This window comes from Lissotriton vulgaris, chromosome 3_1 (genome assembly GCF_964263255.1).
Source record: "Lissotriton vulgaris chromosome 3_1, aLisVul1.2, whole genome shotgun sequence".
In the NCBI taxonomy this organism is placed as follows: Eukaryota; Metazoa; Chordata; class Amphibia; order Caudata; family Salamandridae; genus Lissotriton; species Lissotriton vulgaris.
The window spans coordinates 1210321621-1210342179 of NC_141689.1; the positions used below are offsets into that span (position 1 = coordinate 1210321621).

Consider the following 20559-nt stretch of genomic DNA (forward strand, 5'->3'; position numbering starts at 1 on the left):
CAGCAAAAGATTCCCTTTCTATGGCACACCACCTCTGTTCTTTGGGAGTAGTCTCCTGTTAAGGAAGATTACAGGCTGGTCTAGGCCCTCTTTGTTCAGTTGTGAGAGCACCTCTCCCACACCATGCTCTGAAGCGTCAGTCTGCACGACTAATTCCTTGGAGAAGTCTGGCGCCTTGAGCACTGGTGCTGTGCACATGGCTGCCTTCAGGGCATCAAAAGCTTTTTGGAAGGACTCAGTCCAGATCACCTACTTGGGCTGCTTCCGTTAAGGGTGCAATAATGGTGCCATAGCCCTTAACAAATCTCCTGTAGTAACCGGTGAAAAATAAAAGGGCTCATCTCTTTCTGGGTCTTATGGGGGCTCCCAAGCCAGAATGGTGTCAATCTTAGGTTTTTGGGTGCGTCGCCTGGGCGCTTCCTACCTTGTGTCCCAAGTACACCACAGAGCCCTGCCCGATCTGGTACTTACTGGCCTTGATCATAAAGCATGCACTCTGCAGAGCCCTCAACACTTACCTGAGGTGCTCCAAGTGTTCTTCCCAGCTGGAACTGAACACTACAATGTCATCCAGGTATGCAGCACTGAAATCCTCCAGTCCAGCCAACACCTGGTTGACCAACCTCTCAAGGTGGCAGGGGCACTCATTAACCCAAAGGACATCACCCGTAACTGGTAATGTCCTTCTGGGGTTGAGAATGCTGACCTCTCCTTGGTCCCATTGGTTAAGGAATCTGCCAGTACCCAAACGTTAAATCAAACGTGCTGAGGAACCTGGCAGCTCCCAACGAATGAAGGAGCTCCTCCGCTCTGGGGATGGCGTGTGCATCAGTCCTGGTGACGGCATTGAGCCTACAGTAGTCCACACAAAACCGTAGTTCTGGAGTGGCACCGGGTGTAGCAGCTTTTGGGACCAAGACCACTGGGCTGGCCCAAGGTCTGCTGGAGGGCTCCATCACCCCTAATTCCAACATCTTATAGACTCCCTCCTTGATGCTGATCCTGACCTGGTTAGTCAACTTGCAAATCTTGTTCTTTACAGGAGGGCTGTCGCTAGTGTCCACGTCATGGTTACACCAGTGAGTAACACCTGGAGTTGGATAGAACAGTGGGGCAAACTGTCCCAACAACTGTTGCCAGTCACTCTGCTGCTCTGGGGTCCGTGTAGGGGAGTGGATCACACCTTCCACTGACCCATCGTGCTCCTTGGTGGACCGGAGGTCAGGGAGAGTCTCACTCTCCTCTTCCACCCCATCATCTGTCGCCAAGAGCATGCTCATTTCAGACCTCTCAAAGTAGGGCTTGAGGCCGTTCACGTGGTGGACCCTCAAAGGGTTCCTGGGAGTCTGCAAGTTCACCAGGTAGGTGACATCACTTTTGCGCTCCACAACCTTCAAAAGGCCCAGTCCACTTGTCCTGCAGGGCAAAGGGTTCCACTGGGGCAATGGCCCACACTTTTTGCCCAGGTTGAAACTTGACTAGAGGGGCATTCTGGTCATACCACTTTTTCATTTCTTCCTGGCTTACTTCCAGGTTTGCCGGACCGTGTTTCCTGAAGTGGGCAGTTTGTTTTCTGAAGGCCAGCATGTAACTAAACACATCCTGGGGAGTTTTCCTGTGAGCTGCCTCCCAGCCTTCCTTCACCAAACTCAGAGGTCCTCTCACAGGGTGACCATACAGGAGCTCAAAGGGACTGAAACCAAGAGACTTCTGAGGCGCCTCCCTGTATGCTAAGACAAGGCATGGCAAGAGGACGTCCACTTGCGCCTCATGGGCTCTTTAGACCCTTAATCATGCCCTTCAAGGTTTGGTTGAATCTGTGCACCAAACTGTTACCTTATGGGTCGTAAGGAGTGGTGAACTTGTAGGTTATACTGCACTTCTTCCACAGGGATGTCATATACTTCGACATGAAATTCGGGGCACGGTCAGAAACCATCTTTCGGGGGATACCCACGCGGGAAAAGATCCCCATTAACGCCCGGCCCACCACTGGCGCCGTCGTTGTCCTGAGAGTGATTGCCTCCGGGTACTGGGTTTTAGAACTAACAAAGGTCCTAAGCTTTTGGCGGATATGACATATAATAACAGGCACAGACTTATGATAAAGGCTATGTATCTTTTTTCCAACGTCCAGCCGGACAAGGAGACTTTTATTTTAGAGATTTGGTGAGTATATACAAAATTTAGAAAGTGGAACAAGCCACAATTAACTGGGCACAAGCCTGTACCGAGTCAGAGGAAAAGGAAAGACAATACATGGGGGAAAGAAAAAGATAGAATAGCAGACAAATAAGGTGGAGAAAAGCAGTGGCTTATAGTACAATGAAGTTTTACATAAGCTCAAAACCGACAGTAACTGCAACACGTATTACAGGATTGAAAAGGGAAGCAGAACTGCACAAACTGTCAATCCGGGTACTGGGTGGCATGGTCCACCAAGACCAGGATTTACCTGTTGCCCATGGCTGTCTTGGGATCCAGTGGCCCCACAATGTCCATCTCTACCCTTTCAAAGGGTGTTACAATAACTGGAAAAGGTTGGAGAGGAGCTTTAACCTTCCTCCCACTCTTGCCACTTGCCTGGCAAGTTTGGCAAGACCTGCAATGTCCATCTGACTGCCTTTGCATTTGACGCCAGAAGTGGGTGACAAGCCTGTCAAAGGTCTTGTCCTGCCCCAAATGTCCTGCCAAAGGCAGGTCGTGAGCCAGACCCAGTAGGAAGGTCCTGAAGCCCTGGGGTACCACCAGCACATGGGCTGACCCAGGCTCAGCGGCCTTGGGCTCGCTATACAGGAGACCGTTCTCTTAGTAGATCCAATGTGATCCAGACGGATCACCAGCTGCCTCCAGAAAAGGGCACTCCTTCTGCTCCCTGCAGAAGTCTTCCCTGGTGGGACCTCTTTCTTGCTGCCAATGGGTCAGCTCGGAGATGTCCCCCAGTTCAGCTGTCTGTGCCCCTGTAGATACCGGGGTAACCCCCTCAAGGTCAGCCTCCTCCCAGTCCGTGGGGACTTCAGGGACCGGTTTCCGGTGGCTCCTGCCATTTCTCTTGGCAGGGACCTGGGCCACTGTTTCAGGCTCTAGGTCTTCTGATCACCCTTCCTGGCCGCCATTGACCGAGTGGACACACATGCCCACTCTGGCAACCCAAGCATCTCCAAGTTAGACCTGAGCTCAACATCCTTCCACAGGACTGCTCCAGGTCGTTACCTAGCAGACCATCTACAGGCTTGGTAGGGCTCTCAACCAACCTCAAGGGACCTGATGACCCCCCAAACCACCCTCATGGGATCAGAGGAAACCAAAACCCCTCCCGCACCCCCCCCCCCCCCGTCCCATTCAAAGGGAATCTGTGCCACAATACAAAGGCGTTCAGAGTTGACTACAGCAACTACTTGGTAGAATGGCCTAGGAACTACTTCAGAGGCCAGGTCACACTAGACTGAGGTCACACTGGCTCCAGTATCCTTGAGAGCCTCTACCCTTTTCCCATTGATGGTCACCCAAGTGCTGTATTTCTTTGTGTTAGGGGGCACCTGGTTTCATGGGACCATCTCACTATCCCCTAGTGAGACTAGGGACATTTCTGCAGGATCCCCACGCCACTGTAGGCACTGCTCCTCCCCAAGCCCTAGACTAGCCAACACCTTGGTCTACCCACTGGTGGGTGGCTGTGCCCACCTGGTCACATGAAAAACACTTGCGGGGGGGGGGGTCTCAGCAGGCTTTCCAGAAGAGCCCCCCCATAGCAGACAGCTAGCAGGTGGCAGATAAATGGTAACTAAATCTTGTAAAGGCATATTTGTGTTGAGAGGGTATATGTTTGAGTCCCTTGAGTGTTGGGCCACAAAAAGTGTCATGGTGAAAGGTTCCCTGATAGATTCCCTGTTAATCTCTTCTACATTTTCTCCCAACATCGCATCTTGGCTGGGACGAATGATAGCCTTGGCATGAGGGGGCATGCCACCTGTAGCACTATTCAGTCTTGATTCTAATGGTGGAGGCCTCTTATCCAAAGGCATTACGCTCACATTAGTTACCTTTTTTAATTCCTCCTCCATCCTACCCAGTCTTTCTTTGAGGGGAGTTAGTAATATATTAATAACAGATGTTAGCTTATCCCAAAATGGGGCCCATATTGTTTTGACCCTAGAGTTCTTTTCATTATCAACTGTCACCTGCAGAGCAAATGCAGCCAGGGACCTCGGGTCAACCGGTGTTTCCAAACTTAGTCTTTCTTTTTCGTTTGGCTGCTGGTGGACCGGCTGTAGTCCAATCTTTAGCTGTACCCCTAGTGACCTGACATGGGGAGGTAGAGATGGATGCCAGTTCTGGTACAGTTGGTATTTGGCAGATGGTTTCACTAGTGTATCCTGCACTCTGGGCATCTTGGTCATTACCTAGACACGGCTTCCCCTTAATAGATGTTACACATTCGGTACCCCATTTGCCAGTCGCGTTAAGGGACATGTGCCTCTCAGTAAGGTCAATTTCTGTGGATAAAGCACCCACGGCACGAGCCAGAAAGGTGTCTGTCGTGAATCACTTGGGAGTGATAGTTTGCTTAGTAGGTGGCTTTCTACCCCCACCTTCTGTATGCCCATACTACTGGTTGTAAGTTAGGTAATGAGGGGGCAGAAGATAAAGGGGAAACAATCCTCAAAATCATATGGCTGACATCCTCTGCCAGCAGTACTCATCCACTGAACTCGATGAGAATGTAAAACTAAGAGATTGGGCCCAGCCCGGCTGCTGACGGGCGCAGCTGGGCCACCCTTGGTGCTGTGGGAGAGCCCCTGGTGCTTTGTACACAAAGGGAGGACTGGCCCCGCCTCCCGTTCTGCCGCCGAGTGTTCCGGCAAGATTGCTGGTGCGTCGCGGGCCTCCACCGCGCCAAAAGGTGTTGCTTCCCACGCTGCGGGAGAGTCCCTGGTGCTTTACACGGACAGGGAGAACTGACAACCCCCCCCCCCCCCTCCTGCGCTGTCGCTGAGATTTCTGTTGCGTCTTGGGCATCTACCGACCCGAAAGGTAATGTCATCAAGGAAGGCTGGCTTCAAGTCCTGCGGCGCCTGTCGGTGATCGGTGACGGGCTTGCACCTTGTATTCCCATGGTGACTTGAGCGCGACCATGACCCTAAGGCCTGCACCAATTGCTGCGCCATGAACCTGAAGGGCTTGAGGGAGCGATCCCTCAAGATCTTGGTGGCTTGACGTGTGACGCCACGATGATCAAGGTACTGGTCGAGTGGAAGGTCCTGGGAGCAGTTATGGAGCCCGAGATCCTCTTAGCATCCGAAGTCACTGGGCCACTCTAGTAAGTCACACCACCACAAGAAGTAGTCTTCAAAGAGATCTTCGACTTCTCCCCGTCCGTTGGCAACGAGATGAGGGAGCGTCCACGTTCAAAGCCTGGCTCTTTGTTTGAGCCAGCTCCTGAGCTGTCTCCATGCCTCCCTGAGTTTCCACGAGCAACCCATGACCAACGAAGAGAATTCTGTGAGGCCATGCACCTCATATTTAGGCGACCCATTACCTCTGGCTCGCCTTCAGACCCTGAGGGTTGGCCAGGACTTCTTCTGCATCAGGCCCATCAGCTCCGACGAGGCTCCTAGGATCCATTCCCGGATCCGGACCAGTGCTGTTTGTGCCACCTCCACCGGCGGTGCCCACTGGTGGTGTAGTCTCCATTCTCGTCCCTGAGCCAGAGGGGCATTGTCTGACTCCAGCTCCAATTGGAGCCATGCCTGTTAGGCCAGATCCTGAGCCCTATTCTTATGGGCTAGGACTCTGGGAGGAACTGGAGAGGCCACTGGACCTTGGACTGGTGTGAGATATAGGTGAAGCCAGTGGGCTGCACACCTCTCCAGATATTGGCATGTTTTCTGCTCCTACATTGGCTAAGGACGAGCTTGCCCTTGGTGGCAGACAAGACAAATGTCTTGACAGATGTGCTTCATCCAGGACAGTTCCCATCAGAACAGCTTCTACCTTTTAATGAGACTCTTACTGACGTCCTGCTTGGACTTGGTTAAGGCACAGCAAAGCAGCTTCTGTGAACAAGGCGATTGACCACCTTCACCACCTTGCCCCAGGAGACTCAAACTTCCTCACACAACACCCCACCTCAGAGAGCTTGACGTTCCAAGCCTCCATTCCCCACTTAAATCCTGGCATATTCCGAACCGCACCACCAGGTCGGGATTTTAAGAGGCTAGATTCTGTAGGCAAGATGTTTTCTTCCACGAGCCTGGCACTGCAGTCCATGACCACAGCGTGGATTTGAGCCGCGATTCACATGCTCTGTGGGATACGGTTGCCCAATTGCTGGCAACTGTCCTGGAGGAGGTCCAGGCCATACCCTCCCAGGCTGTTGCCGACAGGAGGGACTCCGCTAAGTTCATGATACGATATGGTCAAGACACAACCTGATTCCCTGGGCTGAGCAGTTTAATTGACAACGCCATGCCTGGTTGAGGATAAGTGACTTTTTTGGGCATGTGCAAGCATCGCTTATGGACATGCCCTTTGATGGCTGCAGTCTCTTCAGAGACGAGGCGGATTCAGCACTGGAGCACTGTGAGGACAGCAGGGCAAAGGGCAGGTCCTTTGGCCGTTCCATGGCCCCTGGCCTCCCCCAATCTGCCTTTAATGGCTACGGAACGGGTTTCTAGCGGAGTCTATGACCCCCCATCCACTGCGCACTTCTCAGACTCTACGTGGCTGAGGACACTGTACTGACAGGCAACCAGCAGTCAGGTCAGTACAGCCTCCTAATCTGCCCTCTTGACACCCTGTGTGCCGCAGGATTCGCCACCATCCTTCACACTAACAGTCCATATCATCGTACTGGTGGGTTTCCATCCAGAAGGGCATCTCCCTCCTCTTTGCGACTACCCCGATCCCCATGCCACCAACTTGCGACAGGCTGACGGTGGATGACGCATCTCTTCCAGAAGGCGACGGCTCTCTTGGCCAGGGGACCCCTAGAGAGGGTGCCCACCAGAAATAGGTAGTGGTTGTTATTCCTGCTATTTTCTGGTGGCCAAGAAGGACTGATGATTTCTTCCTATCCTAGCCCTGAACCCTCTAAATTTCTTCCTCAAGAGGGACCATTTCAAAATGCCCACGCTAGTTCAGGTATTGCCTGCCCTTGACCCGGGAGACTGGATCGTAGAGTTGGACTTGCAAGACGCATACTTTAATATTCTCGCCCTGCCTGTCCACTGGCATTACCGTACAGGTCACGGTGGGCCACATGCATTTTTAGTTTGCCAAACTCTCTGCGGAGATCAGGGGTGCCAGTCTTCCCTTACCTAAAACACGTGTCTGTTGAAGGTGGGCTCGCCCTAGGCTGTCATCTCCCACCTCCAGACTACGGTCTGCCTCCTGCACTTTTTGGGGTTCACTATCAACATGCCTAAAGTACAGCAGACTCGCTCTGAGATGCTCTCTTTCATCAGAGCTGTCTGCACACTTTGCAGTTTCAGGCTTATCCTCCCGAACTGCGAATCCAGGATATTCAGACTATGATACAGATGTTTCAGCCTCTATCCTGGATTGTGGTGAGACTGACTCTGAGGCTACTGACCTAATGGCCTCCAGCATCCTGCTGGTGAAACATGCCCCCTGGCATATCTGGGCTTTGCAGTGGGACCTGGAGTTCTAGTGGGTGCAGAATCAGGGGAATCTCTCCGACATGGTCCGGATCTCAGAAGGAACTGTGAAAGACCTGTAGTGGTGACTTATAAACTGTGATTGGGTTAGCGTCAGACACTTCTCCCTTTCCCAACCAGATCTGACAGTAGTTACAGATGTGCTTTTCCTGGGATGGGTCAGCCATCTGGGAGAGGTGGAGATCAGAAGACTCTGGCCGCAGGCAGAATCTGGACTCCACTTCAACCTGTTGGAGCTCTAAGCGATCCGATTGGCATTGAAAGCCTTTTTGCACTCCATCAATGGAAGGCTAGTGCAGGTGTTCACAGACACCACAACCATGCAGTACTGCAACAAACCGGGCGGAGTGGGGTTGTGGACCCTTTGTCCCAAGGCTCTTCATCTCTGGACCTGGCTGGAACATCAAGGTATTTCTCTGGTGGTTCAGCATCTGGTGGGCTCTTTGAATGCCAGAGCCTCCAGAAACCCCACTCCTTTTGAAACTTCTCTACCTACGTGGGTTACTGTTCAGAGTGAGAGGGATGTTCTTGACAATAAGAGTAGTGTAATATCACTCACAAAAATAGCAAGCCTCATGGGTGCAACCTTCTCTCAGATACACAAATGGCCAAGCACAAAAAGGATGACTAACTCAGCCGAAGAGGCCTAGCGGATCATGGATGGTGTCTCCTTCCAGAAGTGGTGCAAGGTCTCTTTCAGCAGTGAGGGGGAACTTTGGTTAAATCTGTTCGCCACCGCCGAGAACGTGCAATGGCAGCAGTTCTGCATGCTGGAGTTTCCAAGGCGGCTCTTGCTTGCAGACACTTTATTTTTAGTGGAGCTCAGGCCTCCTGTTCGACTTTCCATCCATGCCACTCCTGCTCAGAGTTCCCAAGAAGATCAGGAATAACCAGGACCAAGTCATCCTTGTGGCTCTGGATTGGGCATGGAGAGTCTGGTATCCCAAGCTGTTGAGCATGGTCATCGGCCCTTCGATCAGGCTGCCTCTTCGAGAGGATCTTCTGTGGAAGCAGCAGGGGAGGGTCCTCCAGCCTTCTTGCATCAATTAAGTGGCAACTGTTGCAAGCTTTCTACCTTCCTTCTAAATCTGTAACATTATCTTGGCAGCCATGTGACCCTCCACCAAGACTGTCTATGCCTGCCATAGGAGAAAATGAGTGGCATGGTGTACAGAAGGACAGATCAACCCGCTTTCTCCCTCCCCTTTCTCAGGTTCTTGTTTTCATCCTTTATCTTGCCCAGAATGGCTCTGCTCTGGGCACTTTAAAGAGCTATCTTTCTGCTATTTCCACTTTTTCAGTTGCCTAACTAGCCAGCCCTCTTCAAATCCCCTATTGTAAATAGGTTCTTGAAAGGTTTTCAATATTACTTTCCACCTTTTCGTTTGATTATGGCCCAGTGGGAGCTTAATCTCGTCCTCACTTTTCTTATGTGAACTCTTTTTGAGCCTTTGCACAATTGCCCACTTAGGCTCCTTGCAAGCAACCTCCTGAGGGCCTGCATGCTCACTCCACCAAAGCGAAGGCTGCGTCCACTGCATTAGCATGCGCAGTTCTGGTACTGGACATCTGCCTCCCTGCACATGTTGACAAAGCTACTGCCTGGACATTCGGGTGCGTAGAGATGAGCATTTTGCCTGTTCGGTACTGCAGGACTTCCGCGTATGAATTTTGTCAGCAGATTCTCCTCCTGTGATGGTATTGCTTGGGTATCTTTTCTAAGGTAAGGGATCTGCTGCTAAAAGTCCTTCAGATGAACAAGTTACCTTCGATAGCACCCTATCTGGTAGAGACACTACCTAGCTGCAGATTCCTTATCGACCCACCCACCCACCCATCCTCCCCGCTCTGCGAACGGATTTGTAGGGACAGGGCTGTTACCCTTTCAGGGCTCTAGTTTCCCTCACCAGTGGTCTGTGTTCTTTGTGGGTCTGCGCCCCTTGTGTGGAAAGTTGCAAAAATACCACGCCACCTACCGGCGCACAGGGGTACTGCTCACAAAACAAATTCCGGATTCAGGCTGACACTTGGAGATAATTCTAAGGTAAGGAATCTGCGGGTAGATAATCTCTAACAGATAAGGTGTTACCAAAGGTAATTAACTTGTTCGACACTATCCGTCATCCCGCCACTAATATTCACACATTAGAGGCAGTTACGTTTTTAATATTCGATTGGCAACCATGCATGTGATACACTCCAGGACATTAATTGTAAATAGAACTGCTGGTTATTTTTTTAAGTTTTTAGTCTATATTTACCCATATTTTTTTAGCCAATTTTATTGGTATTTTTCCATATTTATTTTGTGTTTTGTGAACAGATGATTTGATAACTCTTATATTTCCACATTTATTTAACAGATAAACAAGCATTCATATTTTGATGCCTCGTGCGTTTTAGCAAATTACGCAACTAAAAATTCAATAATACACACATCAAACAATTGCCATAATAGCACAAATACTTCTTGCAATTAATTTAAGCAAATCTCAGTGAGCTTTATAACTCCCTAAGCTGCCAATATATATAGCTGTTGACCATGCTGCTAATATTTGCAGCTACTGGCCTGAAAGTCAATCATCTCAGCATAAAGAGTCACCCAAAAGAAGCCTATTATTTCACTTTTACATATAAATACAGACCGGAAATAGAATGTTTTCTGTCTGTATTTATTTGTAAAAATCAGTAAAACCGGAAAACAGGGAGCCATGATTGTAATATGCATTCGGACCATCAGTAAAAGCCTCTCTCCCCTTGTTTAGTTAGAACAATACCCAAGTGACCTTTGTGGAACTGAATGATACATTTGTCTTGTAGGACTCTAGGGGGATTTATTTTTTCACCCCTTTTCAAAATCTTGTCATGCACTGCTAGCTCAGACCTCTCAGAACAGAATTCACTCAACCTCCACCACTCCCATTTTATACCAACCCTGAAACATGTAATCTATCACCCTCCGGAACAGCAGTTCACATACCCATTTCTGATTCTTAATAGCTGTTAACCCATTATCACCACATGACCGTTATTCCAAGAGCCCTTCCTACTTTCATCCATTGGTGTTTCTAACGCAGATCATTAATCTGCTACCACATTGTTTTTTCTCTGGACAAATAACTTTGTGCACATAATTTTGGAAACGCAGATGCAGCCTTGCAATTCTAGAATTTTCATTCACTTTTCCTCTATGGTCAAAAGTTAAGTCCGTGTTTTGTGGTTGCATTAAAGGGTAAAATGTTTAACCCTTGTCCCCATCCCCACCCCCTTACTCCCACAATCATCAATATGAGCACTCTTGATATTGCTCTGACCATTTGAATTTAACATTATCTTTCAATATCTGCCTCAGGTGAAACGTTTTGTTGGCAAATGTATATAGATACTTTGCATAAAAATGTGGTTAACCCTCAAAATTATCTAAATTTACTTTGAGATGCTGGCACATTTTTAAGTACAACAACTAGACTGGATCCTTGGTTTTACCCCTTGACAAATTATTTCCCCAAATAAATAATACTTATGTTCGAGGCATGTGAGCTGCAGATAGTACACTGTGCATTAGATCGCCACCTGGTGTTGGGCTCGGATGATTGCAGGTTGTTGTCTTCTTGGAAGAAGTCTTTGCTAGTTCCGATAGGTGACTCCTCCCTTGGACAATACTGCGCATGGGCATCGGCTCTATCCTCAGATTGTTTTTTTCCGCCACTGGGTTCGGATGAAAGTTTCTCCGCTCCGGCCAGAAACAGTTTTTCTGCAACTTCGACGCGCAGAACTTCATAAAACAATTACTACCTGTCTTCGACATCGACGGCGTCACCTTTCGAAGCCAAAGTTTCCATTCCGGTCATCCAAGTTGGCCTCTGGGCCTATCGACGCCGTGCGGCCTACACCATATTGAAAGGACTCCGTTCCGAAAATGCCCAATTTTTACAAATTTATCTTCATCATAGTCCTGTGCTAATCCATGCCTTGCTATAATTCCCAGCACCTTTTCCAACACCCTATTAGGCTCTCTCGCGTTCCTTTCAATAATAAGAATATGAACCTGAAAAAATGTATTCTCTTTTCAAACGATTGAACCCTTAAACTTTAAGGGCACCATGGATGTCAACCCAAATAGCATTCACTTAAATTGGAAATGCCTATCTGCAGTGATGAAGGCATTGTGTATGTCTTTCTTTCTCTAAAGGAATCTGGTGGTCGACGATAGTTCCACTGTCGAAAACCAACTTGCCCTCTTACCAGTGGCCATCTTTTCCCCAATATTTAGTCAAGGAAACCTATCTACCATAATATTAAGATTGCAGAAATCCTCACAACCTTATTTTCCTATTGGCCCATGGTGCAGTTACCAAAGGGGATACACCATCTGATGCCGTTGCATGTTTATTAAAATCAGCAACAGTTTCTCCAGCTCTTTTGGTGCTTCTTCCCACAGTGAAATTTGAATACTTTGTGATCTTCCAGGCAAGCATCATCGTTTAGTATAATTCTGTACTCCAAACAATTTAATTGACCAATGTTTCCCTTAAACTTGATCAAAATTGTCTTCAACATGCTACTACATATTGTCTCCTCCTCATCGACTATAATAACCTGCTCAATATTATTTGGTTCTAAAACTATAGGTAGCTTCCGCTTTTCGAAACAACCCAACACAGATGGTCACTTCTTGGCGACAAACAGTTTGCCTACTGTTTTATATTGTTGAAGCTGAGCACTAGGTTCCTATATTTTAACATTTTATTAGGTACTGCTGTTCCCTTGTGGGTTACTGTCCCACTCAAATAATTTACCACCCATTTTCCCTACACTTTCCCCTTTTCAAACCTCCTTCACCACATTGGTGTATGATGAGGTAGAATCTTCTGCTACTTGGAAGCCTACACCCCCGATTTTTTTTTTTTTTAATAGCAAAAAGTTTTTTCCCCCACACCACTTAAGACTATGCAGACTAATACTGTCCTTTAACGTTAAAACATTACTTTTAGTAGGCTCTTCATCACCAGAATTTGGTTTCACTTCTGTGTCTATATGCTTAATCGTAGATTCCTTCTTTTTGCATGCTATTGTAAATGGCCGATTACAACACAAATCTCCCATCTTAGTTTTGCTGGTGGACATGATTACTCTAAGCCTAATGGTTGTTACTGTCCCACCTTTATCATCGGGATTACCACTGTTACCTTTTTTTGCCACCCAACACTGTCACATTCACTAAGTGCTCTTTTCCTTGTTTCTTAAAATTTCTTTTCCCTACCACTTCACTATCCAACTCACTGATTTCTTACTAAATCATGTTAGCACACCTCCCCAACTTTTCTGCCTTGTGAAAAGTAGCCACAACACTTTTAAGTCCTCGTTTATCCAGTCTTTTTTTCTATGACTTGATATATGCATGCATTAGCACTTGATCTCTTACGAACGTGTGCAATGTACCAAATTTACAACCAGTAGCTATTTTTTTTTTAAAGCAGAAACGCTGTCATCAAAAAAATCATTCCTTTTCTGTTCACTGTGGAAAAACTAGTTAATCCTTTTCACGCTTTTGTTGCACGGTTGTTGTCCACATCTGTAATAGCACTGCAAAACATTTTCTTATATCTAGCTCTACTCTTCTTAGGAAACTGCTTTTAGTTCTCCTACTCATCGGCCTAACAAGGCAAAACAATGTTTCTTCTTTACTGGAAGCAAGTTGTTCTAATCTGTTTGAATGTAATTCAAAATGTATTTATCCACTCTGGCTTCCTCATGGATGGTTCTCCGGGTTTTGTTTAGAATACTTGGGGGTGGTTAATGATAATGCTTTGTTCACTCTTTCATATAACAAATAGTTCTGAGCCCACTCTTCACCAGACCTGTCTGGACTAGTCTATAATCTATTCTTCACCACACTGAAAAACAATATGAGCAGCAGAAATTTCAACTTCAAATCCACCTTCATTTCCACAGCAGGTGAGCGCAATATTCCAATTTGTAACCCTATTTACACTAGCCTCAAAGTGTCAAATTGAACGCAGTTGACCTCTTGCTTCTGAACACAGATAATTTGACCACCATTTAAAATGAGGACCACGCCTGGTCTCATCCTTCACCCTTTATCATTGGCCCAGAGTCTATGGTCTGTGTCCTGTCCTCGCTGACTGCTGTTCACTTGGCGACTGACGCACTCCAGGCTCTTTGCTGACTTGCGCTTTACGCACAGTGGCGCGTGATGGCTCGAACACAACGGGCAATATGCGTAGTGAGTATTCTACTGCCAACAATTCCCTTAACCGGAGCTTGTTTTTAAATTGATTTCAGATGGTCACTGTAAATACTCCCGCCTCTTTAGTTTAGATACCATAGTTTTTCTTATTTTAAGTTTGCAATTGTACACTGGCTTCATACTTCGAGCTCACATCACAAAGCAACTTTTCATTCATCTGTATTGTTGCTCTTTTTATCTCAATCAACAGGTAATACTTAAGGTTTATTGAAGGAACCTTGCCTGCACACACATCCACCTATCAGCATTTAACTGTCCTGTATTCTATGCAGGCTGCACAATAGAATACCACTGTGTGTAGAACAGTAATTTTCAGATGCTAGCTTAAGAACTAGACCATACATATGGGTATTCAATTTGATATTGATACACATGCTTTTGTTATTATTATTATTATTATTTGACTTTATAATGCTCAGCCGCAGATCCGAGGTGTAGATGGAATTATAGTAGCCGGTTTGTTGTCAAAAAGCCATGTCTTCAAGGATTTGTCAAATTGAATATAGTCAGTCTCATTGCGTAGTGCTGTAGGCAGTGCATTCCAAAGTGAGGGGCCCAGATAGGGAAACGACCTTCCGCCCATCAGTTAAAGCTTGATTTTGTGAACGATGAATTTCCCTTGCGGGAAGGAACGGAGGTTACGAGAGGGAAAATAGGTACAGACCAAGGATTGAAGGTATTGCGGGGGTTACCTGCTTTGATTTTATGCATGAAGTTCAAGGCTTTGAATTTGACTGTTTTCCACCCTGAACCAGTGCAAGTTTTGTAGATGTGGAGAAATGGATGTGGCTCTTGGGACCCCGCACAGCAACCTGGCTGCAGAATTCTGTCCCATCTGCAGCCTGCGGGTACGACTTTGTTTGAGCCCAAGTAGAGCACATTTCCATAGTCCAATCTTGACTTGATCAGGGCATTAACCACGGTTTTCTGAGTAGACTCTGGTAACATCCAGCAGATTTTTTTTTTTTTTTTGCCATTTGAGAATGGCGAAACACGTAGCCGTTACTTTTACTGCTTGAGAGTGCATGCTAAGCGAATCATCAATGATGATGCCCAGGTTTCGAGCTTGGGAGGAGGGTGTGGTGAGAGCGCCCATTTCACACGGCCAGTGTTGAGGGTCCCACAGATGTTTGTTTTTTCCAAATAAGAGCACCTCGGTTTTCTCTCCATTTAATTTAAGATAGTTTTGTTGCTTCCATGATGCTATTTTGATTAGACCCATTTGTAGGGGGGGAGAGTCCTTAGTGTTCTTTGAGGAGAGAGAAATGATTTGGGAATTGTCGGCATATGAATATAAGGACAGCCCTGATTCCTCTACAACTTCAGCTAGGGGTCTTGCATACAAATTAAAAAGTAGAGGACTAAGTATGGAGCCCGGTGGCACCCCACGGACGAAAGAATAAGTTTCTGAGCAGGCCGTAGGGTTAAAACTTGAAAGGTGCAATTTGTGAGGAATGAGGCGTGCCAGTTGAGAGCGGTGCCACAGATGCCCAGTAAACTGAGTATTGATTAAAACAGTATGAGACCGTGGGATAAGAGCCACGGTGTCTCCAGTATCCAGGTGGCGGCGTATGTTTTCCGTAACTCCTAACAAAGTGGTTTCTGTGGAGAAACCTTTTCTGAAACCAGACTGGGTGGGATGCAAAAGGTTTTGGGTGGTCACGAACTGAGTGAGATGCGAGTGAACGTGCTTCTCTAGTATTTTTGAGAAAACCAGCAGCAGGGAAATAGGTCGATAGTTTGCGGATTGATCAGGGTCAGTGTTGGCTTTTTTCAGAAGTGGGTGTATCATGGCATGTTTCCAGTCAGATGGGATGGTAGCTTCCTGTAGGGAAGCATTTGGGAGATCTGTGATCACGAGCAGCGAAGAAGTATCCAATTGCTTAAGCACAGAAATAGGCAAAGGTTGGTAAGGGATTTTATTAGAGTGTGTATATTTAGCCGGGGCCAGGAATCAAGAAGGCAGTCAGGAGTGCCAGGTGATTCAATTTGGTTATGACAGGTATTGTCAGTGAAGAGTGGTATGGGTGATTCAGACGAGGGAAGGAGATTCTTATCTTGCGCAAGCACGATGTCTTGGTAGATTTTTTTTCAACTTTTTGGATAAAAAAGGTGGCCAGTGTTTCACATTTGTTTATTTAGTGCAGGGGCGTTGCTTGAGTTTTTGAGCCCGCGTGCTCCTTGACCATATTAAAGAGCATTTTGGAGCAGATTTGGGCATTAGATGGTGGTAAAGACATAATCTGGACGGGCTTGTCTGCAAAGGTTATGATCTTTTTTTTAACATGGTTTTGTAGCCAATTTTAGATTCGGGCGTGTAGTTTTTTCTCCACCTACGTTCCATAGCTTTGCAATTCGCTTTTTCTGTTTTCAGCGATTCGGTGAATCATGGTGCTGGGGGCCGGTGGCTGCTTACTCTTTTGTTTGAGAGTGGTAGACAGGTGCCTATCGCCGTAAGAAACCATTGTTGCACTGAGGTAGAAAAATAGTGAACTAATTGTTTGGAACACGGAAGGTGAGAGTTTAGATATGTATTCAGGGCAGTGATATCAAGTTTTTTCCAGTTCCTAATTTGCGAGTCTTGAGCTGAAGAGGTTAATGCACAATATGCAGGGAGTCTTAGATTGAATCTAATAAGATAGTGATCAGACCAGCATATTCGTAGTGTAGGAGAACATGTGATCTTAGCGAGATTCGAAAAGATAGGGTCTAGTAAATGACCCGCCTCATGCGTCGGACCGGAATTAAGTAGATTGACGTTTAAGGAAGCCAAATAAGAGATAAAACCAGTGCTAGTTTTGCATGCAGAATTTTCTAAATGAATATTTAAGTCTCATAACCAGAGGAGCTATAAGTTCGGGAAAAGCAGGAGATAGATAGACGAGTACACCGGAAAAGGTAAATTTAGGGGTAATTGAAGTTTGCCTCCTGCATGAGGGGACCCAGCAATGATCGGTTTTAAAGGTTGTCCAAGCGTGTTGGTTAAATCTCATTCAAACCCTAGTTTGGCAACCAGATTGAATTGGGAGCCTAAACGGTGCTTTTTTGTTTCTCAATATAAAGAGCTGGCCAGTTGCACTCCCTCAGGGTGTAAGACTACTACATTTTACAAGACAATGTGGTGTTTAGAACCCCCTCTATATCTCTCCCAAACTACTTTTGGAGTTTAGTTTAATTCATGAGATCTTTCTCTACCTTGATGTTTTTCAGTGTGAATTAATGGTAAATGACTTACAAAACTCTAGCCATCAGGAGGCATCTGATGTGTTACAGTGACAGAATAAAGCTAGTAAGAATAACTCTTGCTTTATCAACTGCGGGAGAAAAGCCAAAAGGCAAAGTTGCAATTCATGTTTTCAACACAAAATGAATACACTTGCTGCTGGAAGGCCCAGAACAATAACTTGCTGTCTTTTGTGATCAGGCAGGGTGCTTCAGTCAACATACCCTTTGTGGAGAAACAAAGAAAAGTAGCTCTGCTTCAGTTTTAAACTACTACTTCAAGGTGCTGGATAGAACATGATTCCCTGGTTTTTAACCCGTTGACCACGGCGCGAATTCCACCATGGTGCAGGTGATTTATGGAGTGGGCGTGTTTCGGACGGCCCCCGGCTGTCCTCTGCATACGCCCACTGTGAATTCAGACGGCCAAGGGCCGTCCGATGCACCGAACGAGTTAACCAAGATCCTGGCAAGAGTGAATTCCTGTATAAAAAAGCAATTCCCTTGAACAAAGTCATATACATAAACACTATAAATGAGAAAAAAAATGTTTTAAGGAACTATGACAATTAGATCTGGAGTAAAAAATTTAGCAAAATTTATTGTATACAGTAAAGTTAAAAAAGCAGAAAATATAATGAACTGCTTGACACAGGTTAAAATAGGAATTATAAAAAAACAGTACATAAACAATATTGACCCGCAATATTGCTAGAAACAGACAGAAAAACAGTAAGACATATGATTTGTACATTACAAGGCGTGTGTTCTGATGCTCTTTTGGGACAACGTAATGTACATATGTGGTAATACTGTATCAACAACGATGTTTGAGCCACGAATCACACTGTATTAAGACGTCAACGCGTTTCGGTGGTCTTTTGGAATTCTATCCACCTTTATCAAGACAAAAATCAATTCCTGTCGTGGTGTACATATGGTCCTAAAAAATGGATACACAGTGCAATTAATTACATAGCAGTGTACTTGTTGTTAAGTTTAACTTGTTTACGTTTACATAAAAACTGTTATTCATGTTATTTAACTAAAGATACATACAGTACATGCCTAGGTACAGAATTTCATAATGTCATACGGGGCTAAACAATTTTAACACATTGTGCTTATTCAGATTTAACACACATCATATCATATGCACAGTGTTGCTCTGGGTACTGAGTTTCAGAGTGGATTAAGCAAGTTCTTATCCAACAAAGCTATTAATTCACATATATCCTGTATTGGCACATAAGGGTATCTTGCCTATGTGGTGAAGGAATAGCCGTTACATGCACATCTAGGGCCAGTTTCTCAGGGTCCAAAGGGACAGGGAAAGCTACTAGAATCTAATCTATAGTGCTGTTTATTGCCTATCTCTTGACTTAGCCCATCTGGTAGTCAGAATTTGTTGTTCCATATTGAATAAATCGACTATATCTCAAAAGGTGATTGTTACCTAGATCTAATTGCTTAGATGCACTGTTTAAAGCATCAAAGGCACATTAATTTCTATTTGTTTAACAATGATGCAGAGGGATAACTTTCATATGCCAAAAACTAGAATTTGCTTAGGATTTTACCTTTTTGGTATGAGAGACCGATCTGTATGGTTAGAATGATCTTCCTCTATGGTGGCGTGGTTGATTATGCCGAGAGTGTCTTAGAGCAACGTTCGGGCTTTGTCTTTGTAATTGTCCCTGATGGGTAAATTACATAGTAATGTACAAGAGAGAGTGTATTCCATTGTTACTATGTAAAGATTAACGTAACCTGTATTGATACTGGAATTATAAATATTAGATTTGAATTTACCTTATCCGTAACGTGTTGAAAGTTTATGGTAAGGTGATTCAGGTCTGGACACAAAAATGATTCCTTGTATAATAGCTTTTATTCTGGGTGTGGTTAAGAGTACCTGCGATCTGTAATCATGAAATGAATTTATTATACCCAAAACTACTTTCTATAGTTCCTAACTTATCCCTAGTGCAGACTCTGGTATCATACCGGTTAGGTTGGATGGCAGTGTACCGTCAAATTAATTTTGTTGCACAGCGTTTTAATTTTCAAATGCGCTGCGTTAGACCAGAGGCGCAGAAGTCTTGCCCCAGGAATTTTTGCAGTACCTTGGCCCAATGCCCTTTTCTCGTCATAAAACACTTTAAATTATGACTTTTGAACAATAGGTTGCATGCAAGTGGTTTTGTTGTTTCTCAGTTAAAACCTAAAGTTGTATATATTTCATCCGTATGAAGAAGGAAAATAACATCAATTTTGTGATGTGTTGGTTTCAGGGCAGCCGAAGAAGCTTTTGTGAGCGAAGTTGAAGAAACCACTCCAGGTACTGAGTGGGAACGCGTAGCTCGGCTCTGTGACTTTAACCCCAAATCTAGTAAGCAGTCCAAGGATGTATCCCGAATGCGCTCAGTCCTCATCTCGCTCAAGCAGGCACCCCTCGTCCACTGAAATAAATGCACAACAAATCACTAAACTTGCAATATTGTAAACTTACTATGAGAAGCCATGTTGTCTGTAAAGGAATTATGTTCAAATGTTCCGTTTTTTGGGAGGGTGGACCAAAGCTCATGGTGAACGTGGAGTAGATCATTGTTTATGATTGGATGTTCTTTCCCGGCATACTCCTTCCTGCACACGTATTGGTCTGGGGAAGGGAGCATTCCATAGATTTGTATCCTCACTGTTTGTGCTTCTGTGCATTATGTGATGTCATTGGTTTTGATTTGTGCAACAATGTATTGATGATATTAAAGAACTACTAAACAGTTATCCATTTTTTTCCTTTTTTTCCTGAACGCTTGTATTGGAATGCACATAATCCAAATTGAACTTTGTCATATACATTTTAAAGACTTGTCCTAAAGAAATAATTGACGTTTTAGCAAATGCCACATTGCATACTGGAATTCTACAAGTCCCATAATACAAAGTGCTGCTGGCTAAAAAAAACACTGGACTAGACGGATTGGTGTCAGTACAACGCGGATTTTTACATCGCATTCCGTTACAACGGAATTTTTACAACGCAGGATCCATTACAACGGATGCCATTACAACGCATGGCATTACATAGCAGATGGTATTACAACGCATGGCATTACATCGTAAGTATAGGTAAGTATACCTTTTTTTAAAAATGTTAAGTTAATTTAATTAATTTAATTAATTTAAATAAAATACATTTTAAAATAGCCATTAATTTAATTTAATAAAATAATATCTATTTAATAAATGTAATTTCAATAAAAAAATGGGAATAATTTAATTTAATTAAAATAATAAAATTAACTTAATGTACATATTTTTATAATTGATATTAAATTAAATTAATTGAAATAATTTATTTAATTTAATTAATTTAATTTAAAA

The 20559-nt window shown here is 45.1% G+C and overlaps 1 protein-coding gene across 4 annotated transcripts in view; it reads left to right on the forward strand.

Annotated features, from left to right (window-relative positions):
• The window catches only part of CLTA (clathrin light chain A), a 137392-nt gene extending 117433 nt beyond the window's left edge, over positions 1 to 19959 (forward strand). For all 4 annotated transcript variants that reach the window (XM_086961667.1, XM_086961668.1, XM_086961669.1 and 1 more), the window contains one exon: positions 19467 to 19959. In XM_086961667.1, the coding sequence (XP_086817793.1) occupies positions 19467 to 19638 (172 nt within the window). In that variant the 3' untranslated portion in view covers positions 19639 to 19959. The remainder of the gene's footprint in view (positions 1 to 19466) is intronic.
• Positions 19960 to 20559: the final 600 nt, after the last annotated feature.